The 22,201-nt window shown below is 37.8% G+C and overlaps 1 protein-coding gene across 1 annotated transcript; it reads right to left on the bottom strand.

Annotated features, from left to right (window-relative positions):
- Positions 1 to 8,059: 8,059 nt before the first annotated feature.
- Positions 8,060 to 9,004, bottom strand: LOC126061406 (putative olfactory receptor 2B8). The gene has a single exon (XM_049857959.1). It carries the CDS (start codon positions 9,002 to 9,004, stop codon positions 8,060 to 8,062), a length of 945 nt encoding a protein of 314 aa, XP_049713916.1.
- Positions 9,005 to 22,201: the final 13,197 nt, after the last annotated feature.

Here is a 22,201-nt window from a genome sequence, read left to right as displayed (position 1 = left end):
TACTTTAATCAAGGTATTTTTACCCTTTGCTTGAACTATTTAACTCATCTCCTAAGAAGTCTTCCAGCTAGACAGACTCTCAACTTCTGCAGTGTGATCTGAATGATTTTTCCTAAAACTGACACGTCACATCACGTTCTTGCGTAAAAATAGTTTTACCTCCCATTGTCTACATAGAGGATCAGCCAAGAAGAGGAAGACCCTCAAAGAGATGGGTCGACACCGTGGCTGCAACAGTGGGCTGAAGCATAACAGTGATTGCGAGGATGGTGCAGGAACAGGCAATGTTTCATTCTATTGTACATAGGGTCACTATGAGTTGGAATGGACTTGAGGGCATCTAACAACAACAACAACAACAATTGTCTACATGATTAAATAAAAAACACTCCTTTAATCTATAGTTCTGTGTTTATTCTATAGACCCTACATTTCTGAGAACAAACTCACAACTTGCTAACCAATGAATACACCATTATTTTTTGAGGCCTTCATTCTATCATACATTCTGTTATTCTACTATGCTGTTTAATCTGAAGGATAATTCATACCTTTGTTATCTAATGATAATATTGATAGGTAATGATACTATTCTCTTATCATAAGACCTAACATATGATCTTTTGATTCTTTTTATTTCTCTAGGGTCCATTGTCATGTCCCCACTTTCATTTCTGATTTTAGATATTTGCATCTTCTCGCTCTTATTCTTTGTCAACCTAGATAAAGGTTTGTCAATTTTATTGATCTTTCAAAAAAAACCAACTTCTGATTTCATCGAGTCTCTTCATTTTCTCTTCTCTATTTCATTTATTTCTGCTCTGATCTTTGTTATTTCCTTCCTTCTGGTAACTTTAGGCTTAGTTGCTCTTCTTTTTCTCATTCCTTGAGTTGTAGCCTGAGTGGTATTGATTTGGGATTTTTTTTCTTTTTTAATGAAGGTGTTTATTGCTATAAATTTCCCTCTGAGCACTGTCTTCACTGCCTCCCATAAGTTTTGGTACGTGGTGATTTCCTTTTTATTCAACACCTAGTATTTTTTGATTTCTCTTTCGATTTCTTCCTTTACCCATTGGTTCTTTACTAGTGTGCCATTAATTTCTACATATTTGCATATTTCCCAGTGTTCCTTCTGTTATTAATTTCTAGTCTTATTCTGCTGTGGTCTGAGAAGGCACTTTCAATCTTCTTAAATTTATTGAGATTTGTTGCGACCTAACATATAATTTATCCTGGAGAATGATCATGTGCGCTGGAGAAGAATACATATTGTGCTGTTGTTGTGTGGAGTGTTCTATATATGCTGATGGGTCTAGGTGGCTCATAGTGTTGTTCAAGTCTTCTATTTATTGATTTTCTTTCTAGATGTTCTGTTCATTATTGAAAGTGGGGTATTTAAGGCTCCAACTATTATTATAGAACTTCTATTTCTCCCTTCAATTCTATCAGTGTTTGCTTCCTATATTCTGGGGTTCTGATGTTAGGGACATATGTATTTATAATTGTTATGTCTTCTTGATGGATTGATCCTTCTATCATTGCATAATGTCCTTCTTTGTGTCTTATAACACATTTTGACTTAAAGTCTAGTTTGTTTAGATTTTTAGAATGTGCCTCTAAATTTCTAAGCAGCAAATTGTTTCATTTATATTTCAGTATTAATTTCTAATTTCTATTTTTGTCAGAAGTCATGAACTGGATGCTAACTATACTTTAAAACATATTTGAGGCTTTCTTGGTGTAATGTCCCATCTGTGCCTGAGAAAGATGCATGCTTTTTTCTTTTTTTAATTGTGCTTTAAGTGAAAATTTATAAATCAAGTTACTCTGTCATACAAAAATTTATATACACCTTGCTATGTACTCCTAGCTGCTCTCCCCCTAATGAGACAGCACGCTCCTTCTCTCCACCCTGTATTTTCTGCGACCCCTCAACCAGCTCCTGTCCCCCTCTGCCTTCTCATCTCACCTCCAGACAGGAGCTGCCCACATAGAATCATGTGTCTGTTTGCTCCAAGAAGCTCAGTCTTCATCAGTATTGTTTTCTTATAGCCCATTCCAATCCCTGCCTGAAGAGTTGGCTTTGGGAATGTTTCCAGTTTGGAGCTAACAGAGAATCTTTTCTATTTTTGAATACAGAATTCTATAGTATCCCTTAAATCCATCTCATTAATTTTGTTTTTACGATCTTTTATATCCTTCCTTATTTATTTATTTTTTTATCTTTTACCAATAAATAATCTAAAGTAGTGTGTTAAATCTTATACTTTGATGGTGGGTTTAACTCTTTATTCCTTTGTTTCTATCAATTTTTCCTTTGTATATCTTGAGACAATTTTATTAGTTGCATTTGTGTTTTAAATTCATGGTGAATTGAAACTTCGAGATTTTACAATCAGTTGGTGTGCCTCTCCATACCTAATAATGCTTTTTGTCTTAAAGTCTCTTTTATTAAATGTTTGTGTAGGAATATTAGCTTGAGACCTTTTCTCCATTTTTTTTTTTTTTTTGTCCTTAATGTTTTGGTGTGCTTCTCTTAAACGGCATATAGTCAAGTTCTCCCCTCCCCTCATCCAACTGGCCAATCTTTATTTTTCTAAGGTGGGGTCCAGGAAGGTTTAGTTCATTTAAGGATATTATAATTTTTGAAATACCTGAATCAATCATCTTATTATTTTTCTCCCACTTTTTCTTATTTTATTTTTTTATTCTCTCTGGAGTTTTAAAAATTGATGTCAATACCTTCTCTACCCCTAGTCAGTAAAGAATTTAACTCACTTTCACATCCCTTAGACTCCCCACTATCAACCACAAAAGTATGATATTATACTGGGTTTTTGTTGTTGTTGTTCTGCATTAGATTCAAAAAATTTTTGGTATATCTTTGGTCTTAACTATTTTTTAATTACAACAAACTTTATCAAAGTATGTGGTCACTTTTAGTTTACCTATTTCTTCCAGCATCTCCTATATATTGTTCTTCTCTTAAGTATGTATCCAAAATTTTTTCTACGTAGGTATTTTTTGGCTAACTTCTGAGGCTTTATATACCAAAGAATTTTTATCATGCTCTTGTGTTTAAATGACCATTTGGCTAGATAAAAATTCTAAGTTCTAAGTTTTTTCTTTCAATCTTTTGAAAATGAAACTCCATTGTCCTTTTGCATTCAACGTTGCTTTGAAAGAATTTGGTAGTGCATCCAAGTGACTTAAGACAAAAAAATGCAAATGCTATCTGAAGAAACACAACCTTAAGCCAAGCTTCAAATACTCCCTCAGGTACAGTTCAAGAGAATGAGAAGTTCACCAACCAAAATCACAAAAAGACATAAGGAAACAAGTTACCATGAGTAAGAACAAGAGGGAAGCAAAAGAGAGAAGAATCAGATGGAAAAAGATTTTGGAATATTTAAATACAGAATATAAAATAAATAAGATCACTATGATTCAGTAGCCCCCTCCCCACCCCCGCCCCCCAAAAAAGCCTCAAAGTTCAGAACATATGGATGAGAAACAAATGACTGAGGGAACAAAAAAGCAGAGTCTGGTCCTGAACATCATGCTGAACTATGACCAGAGCTGACTTCCTCCCTCAAGATAGTTCTCAGAAAAATTCAAGAAGATAGGGAAAACTCAATAGATGGAAAAGAAATATACCATGAAATTAGTGATCAGAATAAATTTTGTGCATTTATATTATTATCATAAAAAGTAGATAATAAAAAGAATTGCTAGGGTCAGTAATGATGTCCAATGACAACAAAAAGAAGACTTCATCAAGAAAATATGAAATTCACTGATATGTACTTAGTTTCATAGATACAAATATATATTTAAAAAAATTGATGATATTAACTGAAGGACTTGTCAAAATCACAAGCATGACCACAGATTTAACCCTCCATCTCCATGATAGATCAAGAAGACAAAAGAAAAAAAAATCAGAAAAGATTTTTGAACAACACAATAAATACGCTTTTACTGGTAGGCATATGCATGATTCTGAATCCTAAAAATAGAGAATACACATTTTTTTGAACAAATTTATTAGGTCTTAAAAGAATTTCCCACAAACACTAAAAAAACCAGTATAATTTACATCACTTTCTCTGACCACAATGATATTAAGTTACAAATCAATACCAAAGATTCAAAATGTAAAATTTTGAAAATTTAAAACCCTCATTTTAAATGCCATTTTAAATAACGTCTAAAATAAAGGAGGTATCATTACAAGAAATGTACTACATACATAAGATTCTGGGATGCTGTTAAAGCTGTATTTAAAGAAGAGAGTTATAGCCTGAAATGGTTATATCAGAAGATAATAAAATGCTAAAACTATAAACATCGAATTCAACAAGTCAGAAAATAAGAAGAATAACCAAACCCAGTGCCGTCCAGTTGATTCCAGCTCATAGCAACTCTATAGTACGTGGTACAACTGCCCCATAGAGCTTCCAAGGAATACCTGGCAGATTCGAACTGCCGACATTTTGGTTAGCAGCCGTAGCACTTAACCACTACGCCACCGGGGTTTCCAATAAGAATATAAACCCCCAAAAGTAGAAAGAAGGAAATAATAAAGATAAGAGCAGAAAATCACATAAAAAGGAAACAAAGATAACCATGTTTTTGTTGTTAGGCACCATCTAGTCGGTTCCTACTTAAACCAACTGTAATTATGACAGAAGGAAACATTCTGTGATCCTGTGGCATCCTCACAGTTATTGTTGTTTGAGCCCATTGTTGCAGCCACTGTATCAATCCATCTCATTGAGAGTCTTTCTCTTTTTTGCAGACCCTCAACTGTACCAAACATGATGCCCTTCCAGAGATTGATCCCTCCTGATGATACTTCCAAAGTAAGCACCTTCCTTGCTTCTAAACAGCATTCTGGTTTTACTGTCTCCAAGACTTCTTTGTTCATTCTTCTGGCAGTCCATGGTATGTCTAATATTCTTCACCATCACCACAATTCAAATGCATGAATTCTTCTTTGTTCTTCTCTTTTCATTGTCAAGCTTCCCCTTGCATATGGGGTGATTGAAAATACCATGGCTTGTGTCAGGCACATCTTAGTCATCAAAGCGACATTGCTTTTCAAGGTTTTGAAGAGGTCTTTTGCCACAGATTTGCCCAATGCAATGCATAGTTGATTTTTTGACTGCTGCTTCCAGGGGCATTGATTATCGATCCAAGAAGAAAGAAATCCTTGACTTCTTCAATTTCTTCAGTCTATCATGATGTTTTTATGTGTCCACTTGTGAGGGTTTTGAATTTCTTCACATTCAGGTGTAAACCATACTGAATGTTGTAGGCTTTTATCTTTATCATTAGTGCTTCATTCTGTGCAAGCAAGGTTGTATAATCTGCATATTGCAACTTGTTAATGAGTATTCCTCCAATTCTGATGCCATGTTCTTCTTCACAGAGTCCATCTTCTCTGATTATTTGCTCAGTATACAGTTTGAATAGGTATGGTGAAAGGATACTACTCTGACTCACACCTTTCTTGACTTTAAACCACGCAGTGTCCCCTTGTTCTGTTCGAATGACTGCCTTTTGATCTATGTACAGGCTCTTCATGGGCAAAATTAAGCTTTCTGGAATTCCCATTCTTTGTAATGTTATCCATAATTTGCTACGATCCACACAGTCAAATGCCTTTGTGTAGACAGTAAAACGCAGGTAAACATCTTTCTGGCATTCTCTGCTGTCAGCCCATGATCCATTCGACATCAGTAATGATAGCCCTTGTTCCATGACATCTTCTGAATCCAGCTTGAATTTCTGGCAGTTCCCTGTCGATGTTTGGCTAGAACTGTTCTTGATTTTCTTCTGCAAAATTTTGCGAGCATGTATTATTAACGATTTTGTTCAATAATTTTCATATTCCATTTGATTACCTTTCTCTGGAATGGGCCCGAATATGAATCTCTTCCAGTTGGTTAGCCAAGTAGCTGTCTTCCAAATTTTTTGACGTAGATGAGTATGCACTTCTGTCATTGCATCTGTTTGTTGAAGTATCTCAATTGGTATTCCATCAATTCCTAGAGAATTGCTTTCCACCAGCGCTTTCACTGAGGTTTGAAATTCTTCCTTCACTACCAGCTGTTCTTGGTCATATGCTACCTCCTGAAATGGTTGAATGTCACCCAGTTCTTTTTGGTACAATGACTCTGTACAGTATTCCTTCTGTATTCTTTTGATGCTTCATGCATCATTCAATTTTTTTGCCCGTAGAATCCTTCAATATTGCAACTATAATAGCTGTAATAGAGAATATGAAAAAAAGAACACAAATCTTACCTGAAAATACTTCTAAATGAATTAAATCTCCGGCAAGACTAACGAAGTGAAAAGAGAGAAAGATAGGGGAAGAGAGAAAGAGCAAGACAAAGAGCAAGAGAAGGTGAAGAGATCAAATAAACAGCATGAGAAATGAAAGAGGAATCATACCTACAAATATAGTAGACAATAGGTGAATCCAGTTTTCACACAGGCATGAGTGCCAGGTTTAATAATTGTTTGGGTAAATATGAAGAAATTTTCATGTGGAAAATTTTGAGTAGAAGATTGACATAATTATCCATGTTTTAAGAAAATAAAACTGGCAGCATTATATTTGGATGAAATAGATAAGAAACAAAATTTAGATGAAATAGTTAATGTGAGAGTCAATTAGAGACTGAATGGTTTTGGTTGCAGAGGATTTCAAATGAAAGTAGAGATATGAGCCCAACATACTTCTAATGTTTTGGATCTATGTCAATATTCCTTCTGCTGGAAGAAAAGATGAAACAAGAGAAATATTCTGCTTTACATACGATGAGTTTAATTCACGTAAGTTAAATTCAACTTTGTGTAAAAGGAAAACAATAACACTTAATGTGATTATTTAGTATTATACTATCTGTTAGTCCTGGCTTATATTTAAAATTTTAAATGTAAATGTTAATGAAGTAAAATATACTTAGAGAAAATGCAGATATCAAAGACCACATTTCTATGAACTTTCACAAATTCCACACCTTATGTAACCAGGATCCAGAACAAGAAGCAAAACATGACCAGAACTCCTGAAGCACCCTCCCCATTTCCCCTTTTAATCACCACTCCACAGGGCAACCACTATATGACTTTTAATACCACAGATTTAGTTTGCCTGGCTTTAAGCTTTTGTATAAATGGATTCATACAACATGAACTGCTTTTTTTTTTTAATAATTTTTATTGAGCTTTAAGTGAACGTTTACAAATCAAGTCAATCTGTCACATATAAGCTTATATACACCTTACTCCAGACTCCCACTTACTCTCCCCCTAATGAGTCAGCCCTTCCAGTCTCTCCTTTCATGACAATTTTGCCAGTTTCTAACCCTCTCTACCCTCCTATCTCCCCTCCAGACAGGAGATGCCAACACAGTCTCAAGTGTCCATCTGATACAAGTAGCTCACTCTTCGTCAGCCTCTCTCTCCAACCCATTGTCCAGTCCCTTCCATGTCTGATGAGTTGTCTTCGGGAATGGTTCCTGTCCTGAGCCAACAGAAGGTTTGGGGACCATGACCGCTGGGATTCCTCTAGTCTCAGTCAGACCATTAAGTCTGGTCTTTTTATGAGAATTTGGGTTCTGCATCCCACTGATCTCCTGCTCCCTCAGGGGTTCTCTGTTGTGCTCCCTGTCAGGGCAGTCATCGGTTGTGGCTGGGCACCATCTTTTTATCTGAGTTCTTTCACTCAACACTGTGTTTGTGAGAATCACTCATGTCATTCTATGTACTTACAGTTTGTTTATTCTCATTAGTGCATAGTATTCCAATACACCATAGACCACCATTTCTTTTTAGCTTACCTTATTTAACTTATCTTCTCTTCTCTAGGAAGTTTAGCTCCATGAGGACAGGTGTTTCTCTTTTTCAGTCACTGACCAAGTATTTAAAACAGTGCCCGGTACATAGTACATACTGCATAAGGATATCTGGAATTAAGTTAAAAGTAATTTTAGCTGCTGAGAAGTTTTCCAGAGCAAAAGCATTTGGACCTGCAAGCCCTGTATTAACCCTCTTTTGAGGCTATGGTTCTCCCCACTAATCTCCTTAGTGCCACGTTGACTTCCTTGTTTCTCAGAGTGTAAATCAGGGGATTCAGCAGAGGAGTCACCAGAGTATAGAAGAGCGCGATGCTTTTGTTCACATCCTGTGAATAACTGGAGGGAGGCTGGAGGTACATGGAGATGAGTGTGCCAAAGAAAATGATCACCACCAGGACATGAGAACTGCAGGTTCCAAAAGCTTTCTGTCTCCCCTGTGCTGACTTAATCATCAGGACTGCACGGGTAATGTGACCGTAAGACACTAAGATGAGTGAGAGTGGCACCACCAGGAAGAAGACACTGACAGAAAATAGTTCAGCCTCGTTGATGGAGGTGTCGGTGCAGGCCAGTTTCAGCATCACTGGGACTTCACAGAAGAAATGGTCCACTTGGTTTTTACCACAGAGAGGGAGAGTCATGGTCAATGCCGTCTGCATCACAGAATTACCAAAGCCTGTAAGCCAAGCAGTTGCAACCAACTGCAAGCAAAGCTGGGGATGCATGATCACCATGTAGTGGAGTGGGCGGCAGACAGCTGCATAACGGTCATAAGCCATGACAGACAGGAGGATACATTCCACTCCCCCCAGTCCCAAGGCAATAAAGAGCTGTGTCACACAGCCACCATAGGTGATGGTCTTGTCCTTCCTCTTGAAGTTGACCAGTGTCTGAGGGACGGTACAAGTAGTCAAGCAAAGATCCATAAAAGACAAGTTGGAAAGGAAGAAATACATAGGGGTATGGAGATGGGGTTCCAAAGTTGACAAAAGTATAATGGTGCTGTTGCCTAGAAAGCTCAACAAGTAGGTGATTAGGATTACCACAAAGAGAACTGTCTCCAGGTGGGGTCTGCCAGAGAAGCCTAAGAGAATGAATCCGGAGAAGGCACTGACATTAGCTCTTTCCATTGTGCTCTACCTGTTGGAAACAAGACCAGCACCCAGTGCCGTCGTTGGAAACAAGAGGCCTCTATATTTTACAATTTGTGTTTAACCATTTGATTAGGTGTTTTCAGTCACCTCTTTGTTTGCAAGAAAGAGGGTGATAAACGAATATTATGTAAAAGTACCTGCCATTTTACCACCACAACAACCATATGAAAATGACACTTGAGACATATGAGACACATGAGAGAACTGAGTGTTCAGAAGATTCAGGAACTTCCCCAGGGTAACTCATCTAATAAATGGCAGGGAGGATTTAAAAAACTAAGGTCGATACCTTTTTACGATTGCATGAACTTTAAAGATATCTTGTGTTTCTCCCTAAAGTTTTCGGGATGAATTTCAAATACATGCTCCCCTAATCTCTCAATCTTGGTTCTCCATCGAGAAGTGAAATATTTCCAACTGGCTCTCCCACTTCTGTATTTTCTGAGGATACATAGAAGATAAAATCTACCCCTTACCAATTTTACTCTAAGGGAAACAATACATTTTAATCCTTAAACTAATGGAAGCTTTTATCAATGGAGTCTGTAATCATGTTTCTAGACAGCTTCTACTGGAAAAGATATATGAATTTATGGCATTCAAACCACACACATCAAGAACACCAATTGTAAATAATCATCATCAATACTACTTTCAGCAAAAACCCAGGGAATAACTAATCCAATATCTAGATTATTCCCTTCTCTCACTTTATAATTCCCTTTTTATTTTCTTCATCATACTAGAGTTATTTTCCCCCCAATTTCTCACTCTGTACTTCCTCAGATATCAACCTCACATAAATCATTGTTCTTTTCATTAAAATCAGTGGCCTTGCTGTTAGAAATAAGCTATCTGTTCTTTCTGTCTCTTCCTCTGTCTCATACACACAGCATGATGTAATCTTAACAGTAAATATTACATGAATAAGAGTAAGTCAACATGAAGCTCATCAAGGTCAGAGACCTCAACTGTCTTGATCTCCATAATGTCCCCATAGTCTAGAAAAGAGCCTGGCCTATAATAGACTTACTAAAAAAAAAAATTGAATAAATGAAAATACGAAGTAGACTAAAAAAATACAATTGCCTGGAGAAAGTAAGTATAATACGTTATAGAAATTTACAACTGTTCAAGAGCAAAACAAAATAAAAAAATCTTGAAGAATCTTTATTAAAAAGTTATGTCATCTCCCAAATAAGGAACACTTAACCTGCAGGAAAAAATGTGGGTATTTGGGAAAATGAAATTTAATTTTAATTTCCTTTTGCACTTTTCTCCATACACTTACAGTGGTAAGCCTATGCTACACTAGAGACACACAGTAATAAGCAGTCATGAATATTCCCATTTTAGGTTGTTATTTAATGCTATGGTGCATGGAACCTTGCACGGCTCTTAATCATTTGTAAACATCACTTTTCTGTGAGCAAAATACATGATCAAGGAAGAAGTTGTATTTTGCTGTTTGTCCATCCTGTCTTTTCTGTTGGATTCTAGATGCCTGTAATTCTTTTGTTCCTCAAGCATTTCAGTGATTGCTTTGGTGGCAAAGGATGAAATTAATTTGGAATAATATGTTCTAAAATGCAATAAAATGGGGATCAGGATCTTGGATTCTAAGTATAAATCTGCCATTCATAAGCTTTCAGATTCTAAATTCCACACCCCTACCCCTCCTTCTGGTCTAGTTTACCCTTCCAAATAAAAGACATAAAGTCATTAGCCTTTAGCTCTTTACTAAAACTGGTTGGTTCACCTTACAACAGAACTATTATCATATTTTGAATAACAGAAATAGCAAATTCTTTATGACAGTATGGTTCTTAATTTCTATGCCTTCCACATATTCAGGCCTTGTTTCAAAATACCCAGAATCATAAAATTGGCATTTGTCTATCAAAAGTTGCTGGTGCATACCTTTGCTTTTTCTATTCGTGTGCTTTAAGAGTCACCGAGAAAGAGTTTCTGCAGTTCGCCATGGTGCCCACTTGAATACACTATTGTTTCCTAGAGATCACTGAAGTGTATCACAACTTAGTTGAGAACATGCTTTTGAGTGATTTTGTTCTTCTTAGTGATGTATAGAGGTGATCTGAACCAAGAAAGCATATAGAAACATATAAAATTCATTACGACCACAAAAGTAGCTTTGAGCCCTGGTGGCACAGTATTTAAGCATTCGGTTGCTAACCAAAAGGTTAGCAGTTCACATGGAAACGCGGGTGTAGTTCTACTCTTTCCTATGGGTTGATATGATTTGGAAATGACTCGGTGGCAATGAGTTTTGGGGTTTCTTTTAACATAAATTTCAAAGTGATATAGTTTAATCAGACCTGCCAAGTTGTAGCAATTTTTATTGTATGGTAAGTCTCTTATATTCTAAGCTCACAAATGAGTTGCAATGTGATCATTACTTTTTAAAAAGATCATTATTGGTAAGGTTGCTATTTCTATAGGTGAGTGGCTTGCAAAAATCTACAGTAATGGGAAAAACTGATTCCTGTTCATTGGCAGGAGTATCCGATGAAGGTTTTTCACATATACACATCTTTGTTTCATTCTGCAGATCTAAAACGAATTCAGGCTGCATGCTTATAAAACCTAGCATCTAGCATTTGGTTTAAAAGGGAGAGAAATGGCCACACACTATTGCTTCTCTAAACCCGAAACCCATTGCCATCGAGTTGATTCCAACTCATAGCTACTCTAGAGGACAGAGTAGAACTGCTCCACAAAGTTTCCAAAGCTGTAATCTTATGGAAGCAGATTGCCACATCTTTCTCCCGTGGAGCCCGCCTGGCGGGTTTGAACCGCTGATTTTTCAGTTAGCAGTCAAGTCCTTAACCATTGTACCAACAGAGCAGGGATACTTAGGTGGCCTAGAGTTCAGGTTCATCTTTCAGTCTAGAACTCAAACAAGGTAGATAGCAAATGCGTGTACAGACATCAGATGTGCAGACAGCACCACGTCTTTATTGGGTCTAAGGAATAAGAAGAATAAAGAACAATCTCAAGGCTTTTGGAAAATGTGAATGCCTGTTGAATTAAGAATATGGTATCATCTCCCATTAAAGCATAACTAAGATTACACAGACATCCTACTACCTTCTGGAAGAAGCGAGAATGTCTTTAAAGGACCGCTACGGTTCCGTGAAACTAGAATACTGACATGTTGATGGGAAAGTGAATACTAGGCAGATGAAACCACATGAATGCTAGTCTCCCAAATATGGTATTTTCAGCAATTAGCAAGTGATGTTTGGTCTTGGAACTGGAGAAAGGGTGTTAGGGGATGATGTTGGAAAAACGGAATCATTACACTATATTAAGAATATATTTATAATATGCCTTTTAAAATAAGCCATTCTTGGACAAGATAGTTCTTGAAAATACTTAACCATCAAAGGCAAGGAAAGTGAAAAATGCTACTCACTCAGGTTCTGACAAAGGTAACATCAATTCTTTTTAAAATTACTGTTAGCATAAACGTTTCATGTTCAGGTTTTCCCAGGAAGAGTGTCCACTCATTTTAAAGAGTGTTTGAGTGCATCAGAAGGAGTAAAAATTAGGGCAGACAATTGAGTCTGTAACCAAATAGAGGATTGGAATCTGTGAATTCTATGGAATCTTCCATGAATAAAATAGCTGATGTTATATCTGAGGGATATTTTTATAAGCCACCAAACTCAGAGTATATGCTTTAGGGACTGAGATGTTTGAAGATGTTTTTATTTCCTAGTGGCCCCAAGAGTGTCCTGACCTTGTAACTCATTAGCCTCAGTTCAAGTATCCAGAGTTTGACTGCTCCCCAGAGGGAGGCCCTGGAGAGGTGACTACAGATAGTCAATCTTTTCCTGCCAAATTGACTAGGAGGGAGCCTATCATCTGTGTTTAACATCCATTTCTCATGTTAGTAGTGCTGATTGCAGTTTTTCTGGTCAATCTTTAAATTTTCTCCCTTATATTAAGAACTATCTTTTCTTTCTACCTAAAAGAGAGAGAGAAAAACAAAAGATACTTGAAAATACCTTTTTTCACCAACATAAAAGGCAACTTATGCACATGGATCTCACCAGATGGAAAACACAGGAATCAAATTGACTACGTGTGTGGAAAAAGATGATGGAAAAGCTGAATATCGTTAGTCAGAACAACGCCAGCAACAGACTGTGGATCAGAGCATCAGTTACTCATATGCAAGCTCAAATTGAAATTGAAGAAAATTAGAACAAGTCTACAAGAGCCAAAGTATGACCTTGAGTATATCCCACCTGTATTTAGAGACCACCTCAAGAATAGACTTGATGCGTTGAACACTAATGACCAAAGACCAGACGTGTTGTGGAATGACATCAACGAAATCATACATGAAGAAAGCAAGAGGTCATTAAAAACACAGGAGAGAAAGAAAACACCTAAATGGATGTCCAAAGAGACTCTGAAACTTGCCCTTGAACACTGAGTAGCTAAAGCAAAAGGAAAAAGTGATGAAGTAAAAGAGTTGAACAGAAGATTTCACAAGGTGGCTCGAGAAGACAAAGTACAGTATTATGATGACATGTGCAAAGACCTGTCGATAGAAACCTAAAAGGGAAAAACACACTCTGCATTTTGAAAGCTGAAAGATCTGAAGAAAAAATTGAGGTCTCGAGTTGCAATACTGAAGATTTGTACAGGGCAAATATTAAATGACACAGGGAGCATCAAAAGAAGATGGAAGCAATTCACAGAGTTTTTTCTAACCAAAAGTAATTCGTCGACGTTCAACCATTTCAGGAGGTTACATATGATCAGGATCCATTGCTACTAAGGAAGAAGTCCAAGCTGCACTGAAGGCATTGGCAAAAAACAAGGCTCCAGGAATTGATGGAATACCAATTGAGATATTTCAACAAATGGATGCAGCACTGGAAGTGCTCACTTGTCTATGCCAAGAAATTTGGAAGACAGCTACCTGGCCAACTGACTGGAAGAGATCCATATTTATGTCTATTCCCAGGAAAGGTGATCCAACCAAATGCAGAAATTATTGAGCAATATCATTAATATCACATGTAAGGAAAATTTTGCTGAAGATCATTCAAAATCAGCTACACCAGTATATCAACAGGGAACTGCCAGAAATTCAAGCCAGATTTAGAAGAGGACATAGAAACAGGGATATCAATACTAATGTCAGATAGATCCTGGCTGAAAGCAAAGAATACCAGAAAGATGTTTACCTGTGTTTTATTGACTATGCTAAGGCATTCGACTATGTGGCTCCTAAGAAATTATGGATAACATTGCAGAGAATGGGAATTCCAGAGCACTCAATTAGTTTTACAAGTAAACTTACCATCTTCTGAAACCAGCTCTGGTCTTTGCATGTCAAATTTCCAGAATCTTAATGCCAAGCAACATCATGATAAATGGAGAAAAGATTGAAGTTGTGAAGGTTTTCATTTTACTTGGATCCACAATCAACCGCCATGGAAGCAGCAGTCAAGAAATCAAAAGACACATTGCATTGGGTAAATCTGCTGCAAAGGACCTCTTTAAAATTTTGAAAAGCAAGGATGTGATCTTGAAGACTAAGGTGTGCCTGACCCAAGCCATGGTATTTTCAATGGCATCATACACATGTGAAAGCTAGACAAAGAATAAGGAAGGCTGAAGAAGAATTTACGCCTTTGAATTGTGGTGTTGGCAAAGAATATTGAATACACCATGGAATGCCAAAAGGATGAACAAATCTGCCTTGGAAGAAGTACAACCAGAATGCTCCTTAGAAGCAAGGATGCCAAGACTGTGTCTTACATACTTTGGACATGTTGTCGGGAGGGATCAGTTCCTGGAGAAGGACATCATTCTTGGCAGATTACAGGGCCAGCGGAAAAGAGGAAGACCCTCAATGAGGTGGATTGACACAGTGGCTGCAACAATGAGCTCAAGCATAGCAACGATTGTAAGGGTGGCTCAGAACAGGGCAGTGTTTCGTTCTGTTGTGCATAGGGTCACTTTGAGTCGGAACTGACTCGAGGGCACCTAACAACAGCAACAACAATGCCAAGCCTTCAGTTACCTGAGAAATCTCAAGTTATCCTTGATATTTCCTTTTGTTTCAGTTTCAACATTCAACCTAAGCTTTGTTGATTCTCTTTTTTTTTTATAGAATACATTCACCATCCAGTCCACATTTTCCATCTGTTGTAAATACTTTAATCAAGATATTTTAACCCTTCCTTGAACCACTTATCTCCCGGGAGGTCTTCCAGCCAGAGAGACTCTCAGCTTCTGCAGTGTGATCTGAATTATTTTTCCTAAAACTGACACATTACATCAAGTCTTTGCTTAAAAATAGTTTTACCTCCCATTGTCTACATAGAGGGTCAGCAAAGAAGAGGAAGACCTTCAAAGACATGGATTGACACCGTGGATGCAACAATGGGCTCAAGTATAACAATGATAGTGAGGATGCTGCAGGATCAGGAAATGTTTCATTCTATTGTACATAAGGTCGCTATGAGTTGAAATGAGCTCAAGGGCACCTAACAACAACAACAACCATTGTCTACATCATTAAATAAAAAGCACACTTTTAATATATAGATCTGTATTTATTCTATAGACTCTGCAGTTCTGGGAACAAACTCACAACTTACTAGTCAAGGAATATACCATTCTTTTTTGAGGCCTGCATTCTAGCATACATTCTATTATTCTACTATCCTGTTTAATCTGAGATAACTCATATCTTTGTTATCTAATGATAATGTTGATAGCTAATGATAGAATTCTCTTATTGTAAGACCTAACATATGATCTTTTGTTTCTTTATATTTCTCTAGGGTCAATTGTCATGTCCCCACTTTCCTTTCTGATTTTAGATATTTGCATCTTCTCTCTCTTATTCTTTGTCAGTCTAGCTAAAGGTTTGTCAATTTTACTGATGTTTCCAAAAACCCAACTTCTGGTTTCATCAAGTCTCTTGTTTTTCTCCTCTCTGTTTCATTTATTTCTGCTCTGATCTTTGTTATTTCCTTCCTTCTGGTAACTTTAGGCTCAGTTGCTCTTCTTTTTTCTAGTTCCTTAAGTTGTAGAATTAGGTTATTGATTTGAGATTTTTCTTCTTTTTTAATGAAGGTGTTTATTGCTATAAATTTCTGTCTGAGCACTGCCTTCACTGCATCCCATAAGTTTTGGTATGTTGTGATTTCCTTTTTATTCAACACGCGGTATTTTGTGATTTCTCTCTTGATTTCTTCCTTTACCCATTGGTTGTTTAAAACCCAAAACCCAAACCCACTGCCCTCGAGTTGATTCCAACTCATAGCAAACATATAGGACAGAGTGGAACCACCCCATAGAGTTTCCAAGGCATGCCTGGTGGATTTGAACTGCCAACTTCTTGGTTAGCAGCTGTAGTACTGAACCACTACACCACCAGGGTTTCCACCGGTTGTTTACTAGTGTGCTATTTAATTTTCTACATATTTGCATATTTCCCAGTGTTCCTTCTGTTATTAATTCCAAGTCTTATTCCATTGTGGTCTGAGAAGACACTTTCAATCTTTTTAAATTTATCGAGATTTGTTGCAAAGTAACATATAATTTATCCTGGAGAATGATCATGTGCGCTGGAGAAGAATATATATTGTGCTGTTGTTGTGTGGAGTGTTCTATATATGCTGATGGGTCTAGTGGCTCATAATGTTGTTCAAGTCTTCTATTTATTGATTTTCTTTCTAGATGTTCTGTTCATTATTGAAAGTGGGGGTATTGAAGGCTCCAACTATTATTATAGAACTTCTATTTCTCGCCTCAATTCTGTCAGTGTTTGCTCCCTATATTCTGGGGTTGTGATGTTAGGTGCATACGTATAATTGTCATGTCTTCTTGATGGATGATCCTTCTATCATTACATAATTTCCTCTTTGTATCTTGTAACACATTTTGACTCAAAGTCGTTTGTTGAGATTTCTTATTTAATTCATGAATATTTTTATAATGTGCCTCTAAGTTTCTAAGCAGCAAATTGTTTCACTTATATTTCAATATTAATTTCTAATTTGTATTTTGGTCAGAAGTCATGAACTGAACGCCAACTATATTTTAAAATATATTTGAGGAGAGGGGCCAAGATGGCTGACTAGGTAGATGCTACCTCGGATCCCTCTTGCAGCAAAGACTGGGAAAAACAAGTGAATCGATCACATACATGACAATCTACGAACCCTGAACAACAAACACAGATTTAAAGTGTTGACCTGAGTGACAGAGACGGAGAACGAACAACTACGGGGAAGCAGCGACTGTTTTCAGAGCCAGAGTCCCAGTCAGGTAACCTTGGCGCCGGGCTTAGGACTGGGCGCAGGGGAGCTAAACACAACATCTTGTGACAGCGCAAACAGGGGCGCAGCCCTACCCCCCTGAACTGACCCCGGGAAGGGGCCCAGCCGGTCCACGCAGGCAGTGTGGTGACGTGGCTGTTGGAAGGAGAAGTCCCCGGGAGGCAGTGACTGGTTTTGGAGCTGGGAGTGCAGCGTCCCAGCTGGGGAACCTTGGCGCCGGGTTTGGACTGGGAGCAGGGGAGCTGAACACAACATCTTGTGATGGTGCAGACACGGGGCACAGCCATACTCCCCTGAACTAACCCGGAAGGGGGCCCAGCTGGTCCGCTGGGGCGGCGCAGCGACGGTGGCTGGCGGGGCGAGAAGTCCCCGGGAGGCAGCAACTGATTTTGGAGCCGGGAGTGCAGCGTCCCAGCAGGGGAACCTAGACGCTGGGCTTTGGACTGGCAGCAGAGGATCTGACCACGGCTTCAGCGGGCCAGACCCTCAGGGACAATCTCCACACAGCCAGCACACATAGGCGACAAGCCCCTAGGGAATCTCAGATAAAATAGTCATCCCAAGCAAGATAAGCAACTTTGGCTTTATTCCGGGGTGTACTCCCTCCTGTTTTTCTGAACCCTCCCCTCCCCTTCCCAGGCGGCTTCATTAACATTGGAATTTCCTGAGCCAGAGAGAGAACGGCTCCGGCTCCACGGCTTTGCTTCTCCCTTTTTTTTTTCTTGGTCTTTTCCTAACCCATTCTTCTGGCCTGAGAGAAGCAACCACAAAAAAACCAGGGACCAAAAATCCTTCACTAATTGGACTAAAAATACAGAACCAGCTCCAGCCAAGCATATATGATCCAAATCTCTGGCTTTCATCCTTACAGGGAACAAGGTGGCTGTAATAATGCAAAGGCAGTTCTGATAGGGATCTGACTGCATTTTTTTAGTGGATTTACTGGAAAAACAAGTTTCCCAGGTCTGATATCTCTGCTTATTCAACAGAGCCCTTACTGACCCACAACAGGGAACTGAGGGCTGAAGCTCCCCCCAGACCACCTAGCCTCTTGCCTTAGGGGTCTAAGGAGGGTGACACCTACCAATCAGTAGAGGTACTTGCATTGGGGGCCTAAGGTACAGCTGCAGAGCCCTCCCACCAGGTGCTATAGGAATAGAGACACACCTACCTCACTGACACTTGGGGGAAGCCTGTCAGCATCCTGCCCCCCCTGGAGTGTGAACCCCAGCTGCTAATAGAATCTGGTGCACACAACTATCACCACTACTTCTCGAGGTGGATAGGTGTTAGGGTGCAGCACACACTTGATGACCCAAAATCAGATTCTACTCAAGAATAGTGAATAGACTCAGGCATATATATCTGACGACAGCCCAAACCACCTGGTAATAGGTCATAAGTAAGTCAAGGGCTACAACAAACAAGACAGCACAATCTAGTAGCCCATCCACGTATATTGAAAGAAAACAAAACAAGATAAGACTCAGTGAGAAAATATAGAATAAATCACTACTATTTTTTTTTTTTTTTATATCTTAGTGATGGCCCGGAGACAGCAGTCGATATCAAACCACATAAAGAAGCAAACCATGACAGCTTCTACAACCCCCCAAACAAAAGAATCAAAATCTTTCCCAAATGAAGATACAATCCTGGAATTATCAGATACAGAATATAAAAAACTAATTTACAGAATGCTTCAAGACATCAGGGATGACCTCAGAAATGAAATAAGGCAAACTGCAGAAAAAGCCAAGGAACACACTGACAAAACAGTTGAAGAACTCAAAAAGATTATTCAAGAACATAGTGGAAAAATTAATAAGTTGCAAGAATCCATAGAGAGACAGCATGCAGAAATCCAAAAGATTAACAATAAAATTACAGAATTAGACAAAGCAATAGGAAGTCAGAGGAGCAGACTCGAGCAATTAGAATGCAGACTGGGACATCTGGAGGACCAGGGAATCAACACCAACATAGCTGAAAAAAAATCAGATAAAAGAATTAAAAAAAATGAAGAAACCCTAAGAATCATGTGGGACTCTATCAAGAAGGATAACTTGCGTGTGATTGGAGTCCCAGAACAGGGAGGGAGGACAGAAAACACAGAGAAAATAGTTGAAGATCTGCTGACAGAAAACTTCCCTGCCATCATGAAAGACAAAAGGATATCTATCCAAGATGCTCATCGAACCCCATTTAAGATTGATCCAAAAAGAAAATCACCAAGACATATTATCATCAAACTTGCCAAAACCAAAGACAAAGAGAAAATTTTAAAAGCAGCCAGGGATAAAAGAAAGGTCTCCTTCAAGGGAGAATCAATAAGAATAAGTTCAGACTACTCAGCAGAAACCATGCAGGCAAGAAGGGAATGGGATGACATATACAGAGCACTGAAGGAGAAAAACTGCCAGCCAAGGATCATATATCCAGCAAAACTCTCTCTCAAATATGAAGGTGAAATTAAGATATTTACAGATAAACACAAGTTTAGAGAATTTGCAAAAACCAAACCAAAGCTACAAGAAACACTAAAGGAAATTGTTTGGTCAGAAAACCAATAATATCAGATACCAGCACAACACAAGGTCACAAAACAGAACATCCTGATATCAACTCAAATAGGGAAATCACAAAAACAAATTAAAATTAATAAAAAAAAAAACGCTCAAAACAGGGAATCATTGAAGTCAATATGTAAAAGATCACAATAATCAAAAAGAGGGACTAAATACAGGTGGCATAGAACTGCCATATGGAGAGGGATACAAGGTGATATAGGACAATACAAGTTAGGTTTTTACTTAGAAAAATAGGGGTAAATATTAAGGCAACCACAAAGAGGTATAACAACTCCATAACTCAAAATAAAAGCCAAGAAAAACATAACGACTCAACAAACATAAAGTCAAATACTATGAAAATGAGGATCTCACGATTTACTCAGAAAAACGTCTCAGCACAAAAAAGTAAGTGGAAAAATGAAATTGTCAACAACACACATAAAAAGGCATCAAAATGACAACACTAAACACTTACTTATCTATAATTACGCTGAATGTAAATGGACTAAATGCACCAATAAAGAGACAGAGAGTCTCAGACTGGATAAAGAAACATGATCCGTCTATATGCTGCCTACAAGAGACACACCTTAGACTTAGAGACACAAAGAAACTAAAACTCAAAGGATGGAAAAAAATATATCAAGCAAACAATAAGCAAAAAAGAAGAGGAGTAGCAATATTAATTTCTGACAAAATAGACTTTAAACAAATCCACCACAAAGGATAAAGAAGGACACTACGCAATGATAAAAGGGACAATTGATCAGGAAGATATAACCATATTAAATATTTATGCACCCAATGACAGAGCTGCAAGATACATAAATCAAATTTTAACAGAACTGAAAAGTGAGATAGACACCTCCACAATTATAGTAGGAGACTTCAACACACCACTTTCGGAGAAGGGCAGGACATCCAGTAAGAAGCTCAATAGAGACACGGAAGACCTAATTACAACAATCAACCAACTTGACCTCATTGACTTATACAGAACTCCCCACCCAACTGCTGCGAAGTATACCTTTTTTTCTAGCGCACATGGAACATTCTCTAGAATAGACCACATATTAGGTCATAAAACAAACCTTTGCAGAATCCAAAACATTGAAATATTACAAAGCATCTTCTCAGACCACAAGGCCATAAAAGTGGAAATCAATAACAGAAAAACTAGGGAAAAAAAATCAAATACTTGGAAAATGAACAATACCCTCCTGAAAAAAGATTGGGTTATAGAAGACATTAAGGAGGGAATAAGGAAATTCATAGAATGCAACGAGAATGAAAATACTTCCTATCAAAACCTCTGGGACACAGCAAAAGCAGTGCTCAGAAGCCAATTTATATCGATAAATGCACACATACAAAAAGAAGAAAGAGCCAAAATCAGAGAACTGTCCCTAGAACTTGAACAAATAGAAAGTGAGCAACAAAAGAATCCATCAGGCACCAGAAGAAAAGAAATAATAAAAATTAGAGCTGAACTAAATGAATTAGAGAACAGAAAAACAATTGAAAGAATTAACAAAGCCAAAAGCTGGTTCTTTGAAAAAATTAACAAAATTGATAAACCATTGGCCAGACTGACTAAAGAAATACAGGAAAGGAAACAAATAACCCGAATAAGAAAGAAAGGCCACATCACGACAGACCCAACTGAAATTAAAAGAATCATATCAGATTATTACGAAAAATTGTACTCTAACAAACTTGAAAACCTAGAAGAAATGGATGAATTCTTGGAAAAACACTACTTACCTAAACTAACACAATCAGAACAACTAAATAGACCCATAACAAAAAAAGAGATTGAAACGGTAATCAAAAAACTCCCAACAAAAAAAAAGCCCTGGCCCGGATGGCCACACTGCAGAGTTCTACCAAACTTTCAGAGAAGAGATAACACCACTACTATAAAAAGTATTTCAAAGCATAGAAAACGACGGAATACTACCCAACTCATTCTATGAAGCCACCATCTCCCTGATACCAAAACCAGATAAAGACATTACAAAAAAAGAAAATTACAGACCTATATCCCTCATGAACATAGATGCAAAAATCCTCAACAAAATTCTAGCCAATAGAATCCAACAACACATCAAAAAAATAATTCACCCTGACCAAGTGGGATTTATACCAGGAATGCAAGGCTGGTTTAGTATTAGAAAAACCATTAATGTAATCCATCACATAAATAAAACAAAAGACAAAAACGACATGATCTTATCAATTGATGCAGAAAAGGCATTTGACAA

Source organism: Elephas maximus, chromosome 1, assembly GCF_024166365.1.
Source record: "Elephas maximus indicus isolate mEleMax1 chromosome 1, mEleMax1 primary haplotype, whole genome shotgun sequence".
Classification (NCBI taxonomy): domain Eukaryota; kingdom Metazoa; phylum Chordata; class Mammalia; order Proboscidea; family Elephantidae; genus Elephas; species Elephas maximus.
This window is presented reverse-complemented; position numbering and strand designations above follow the sequence as displayed.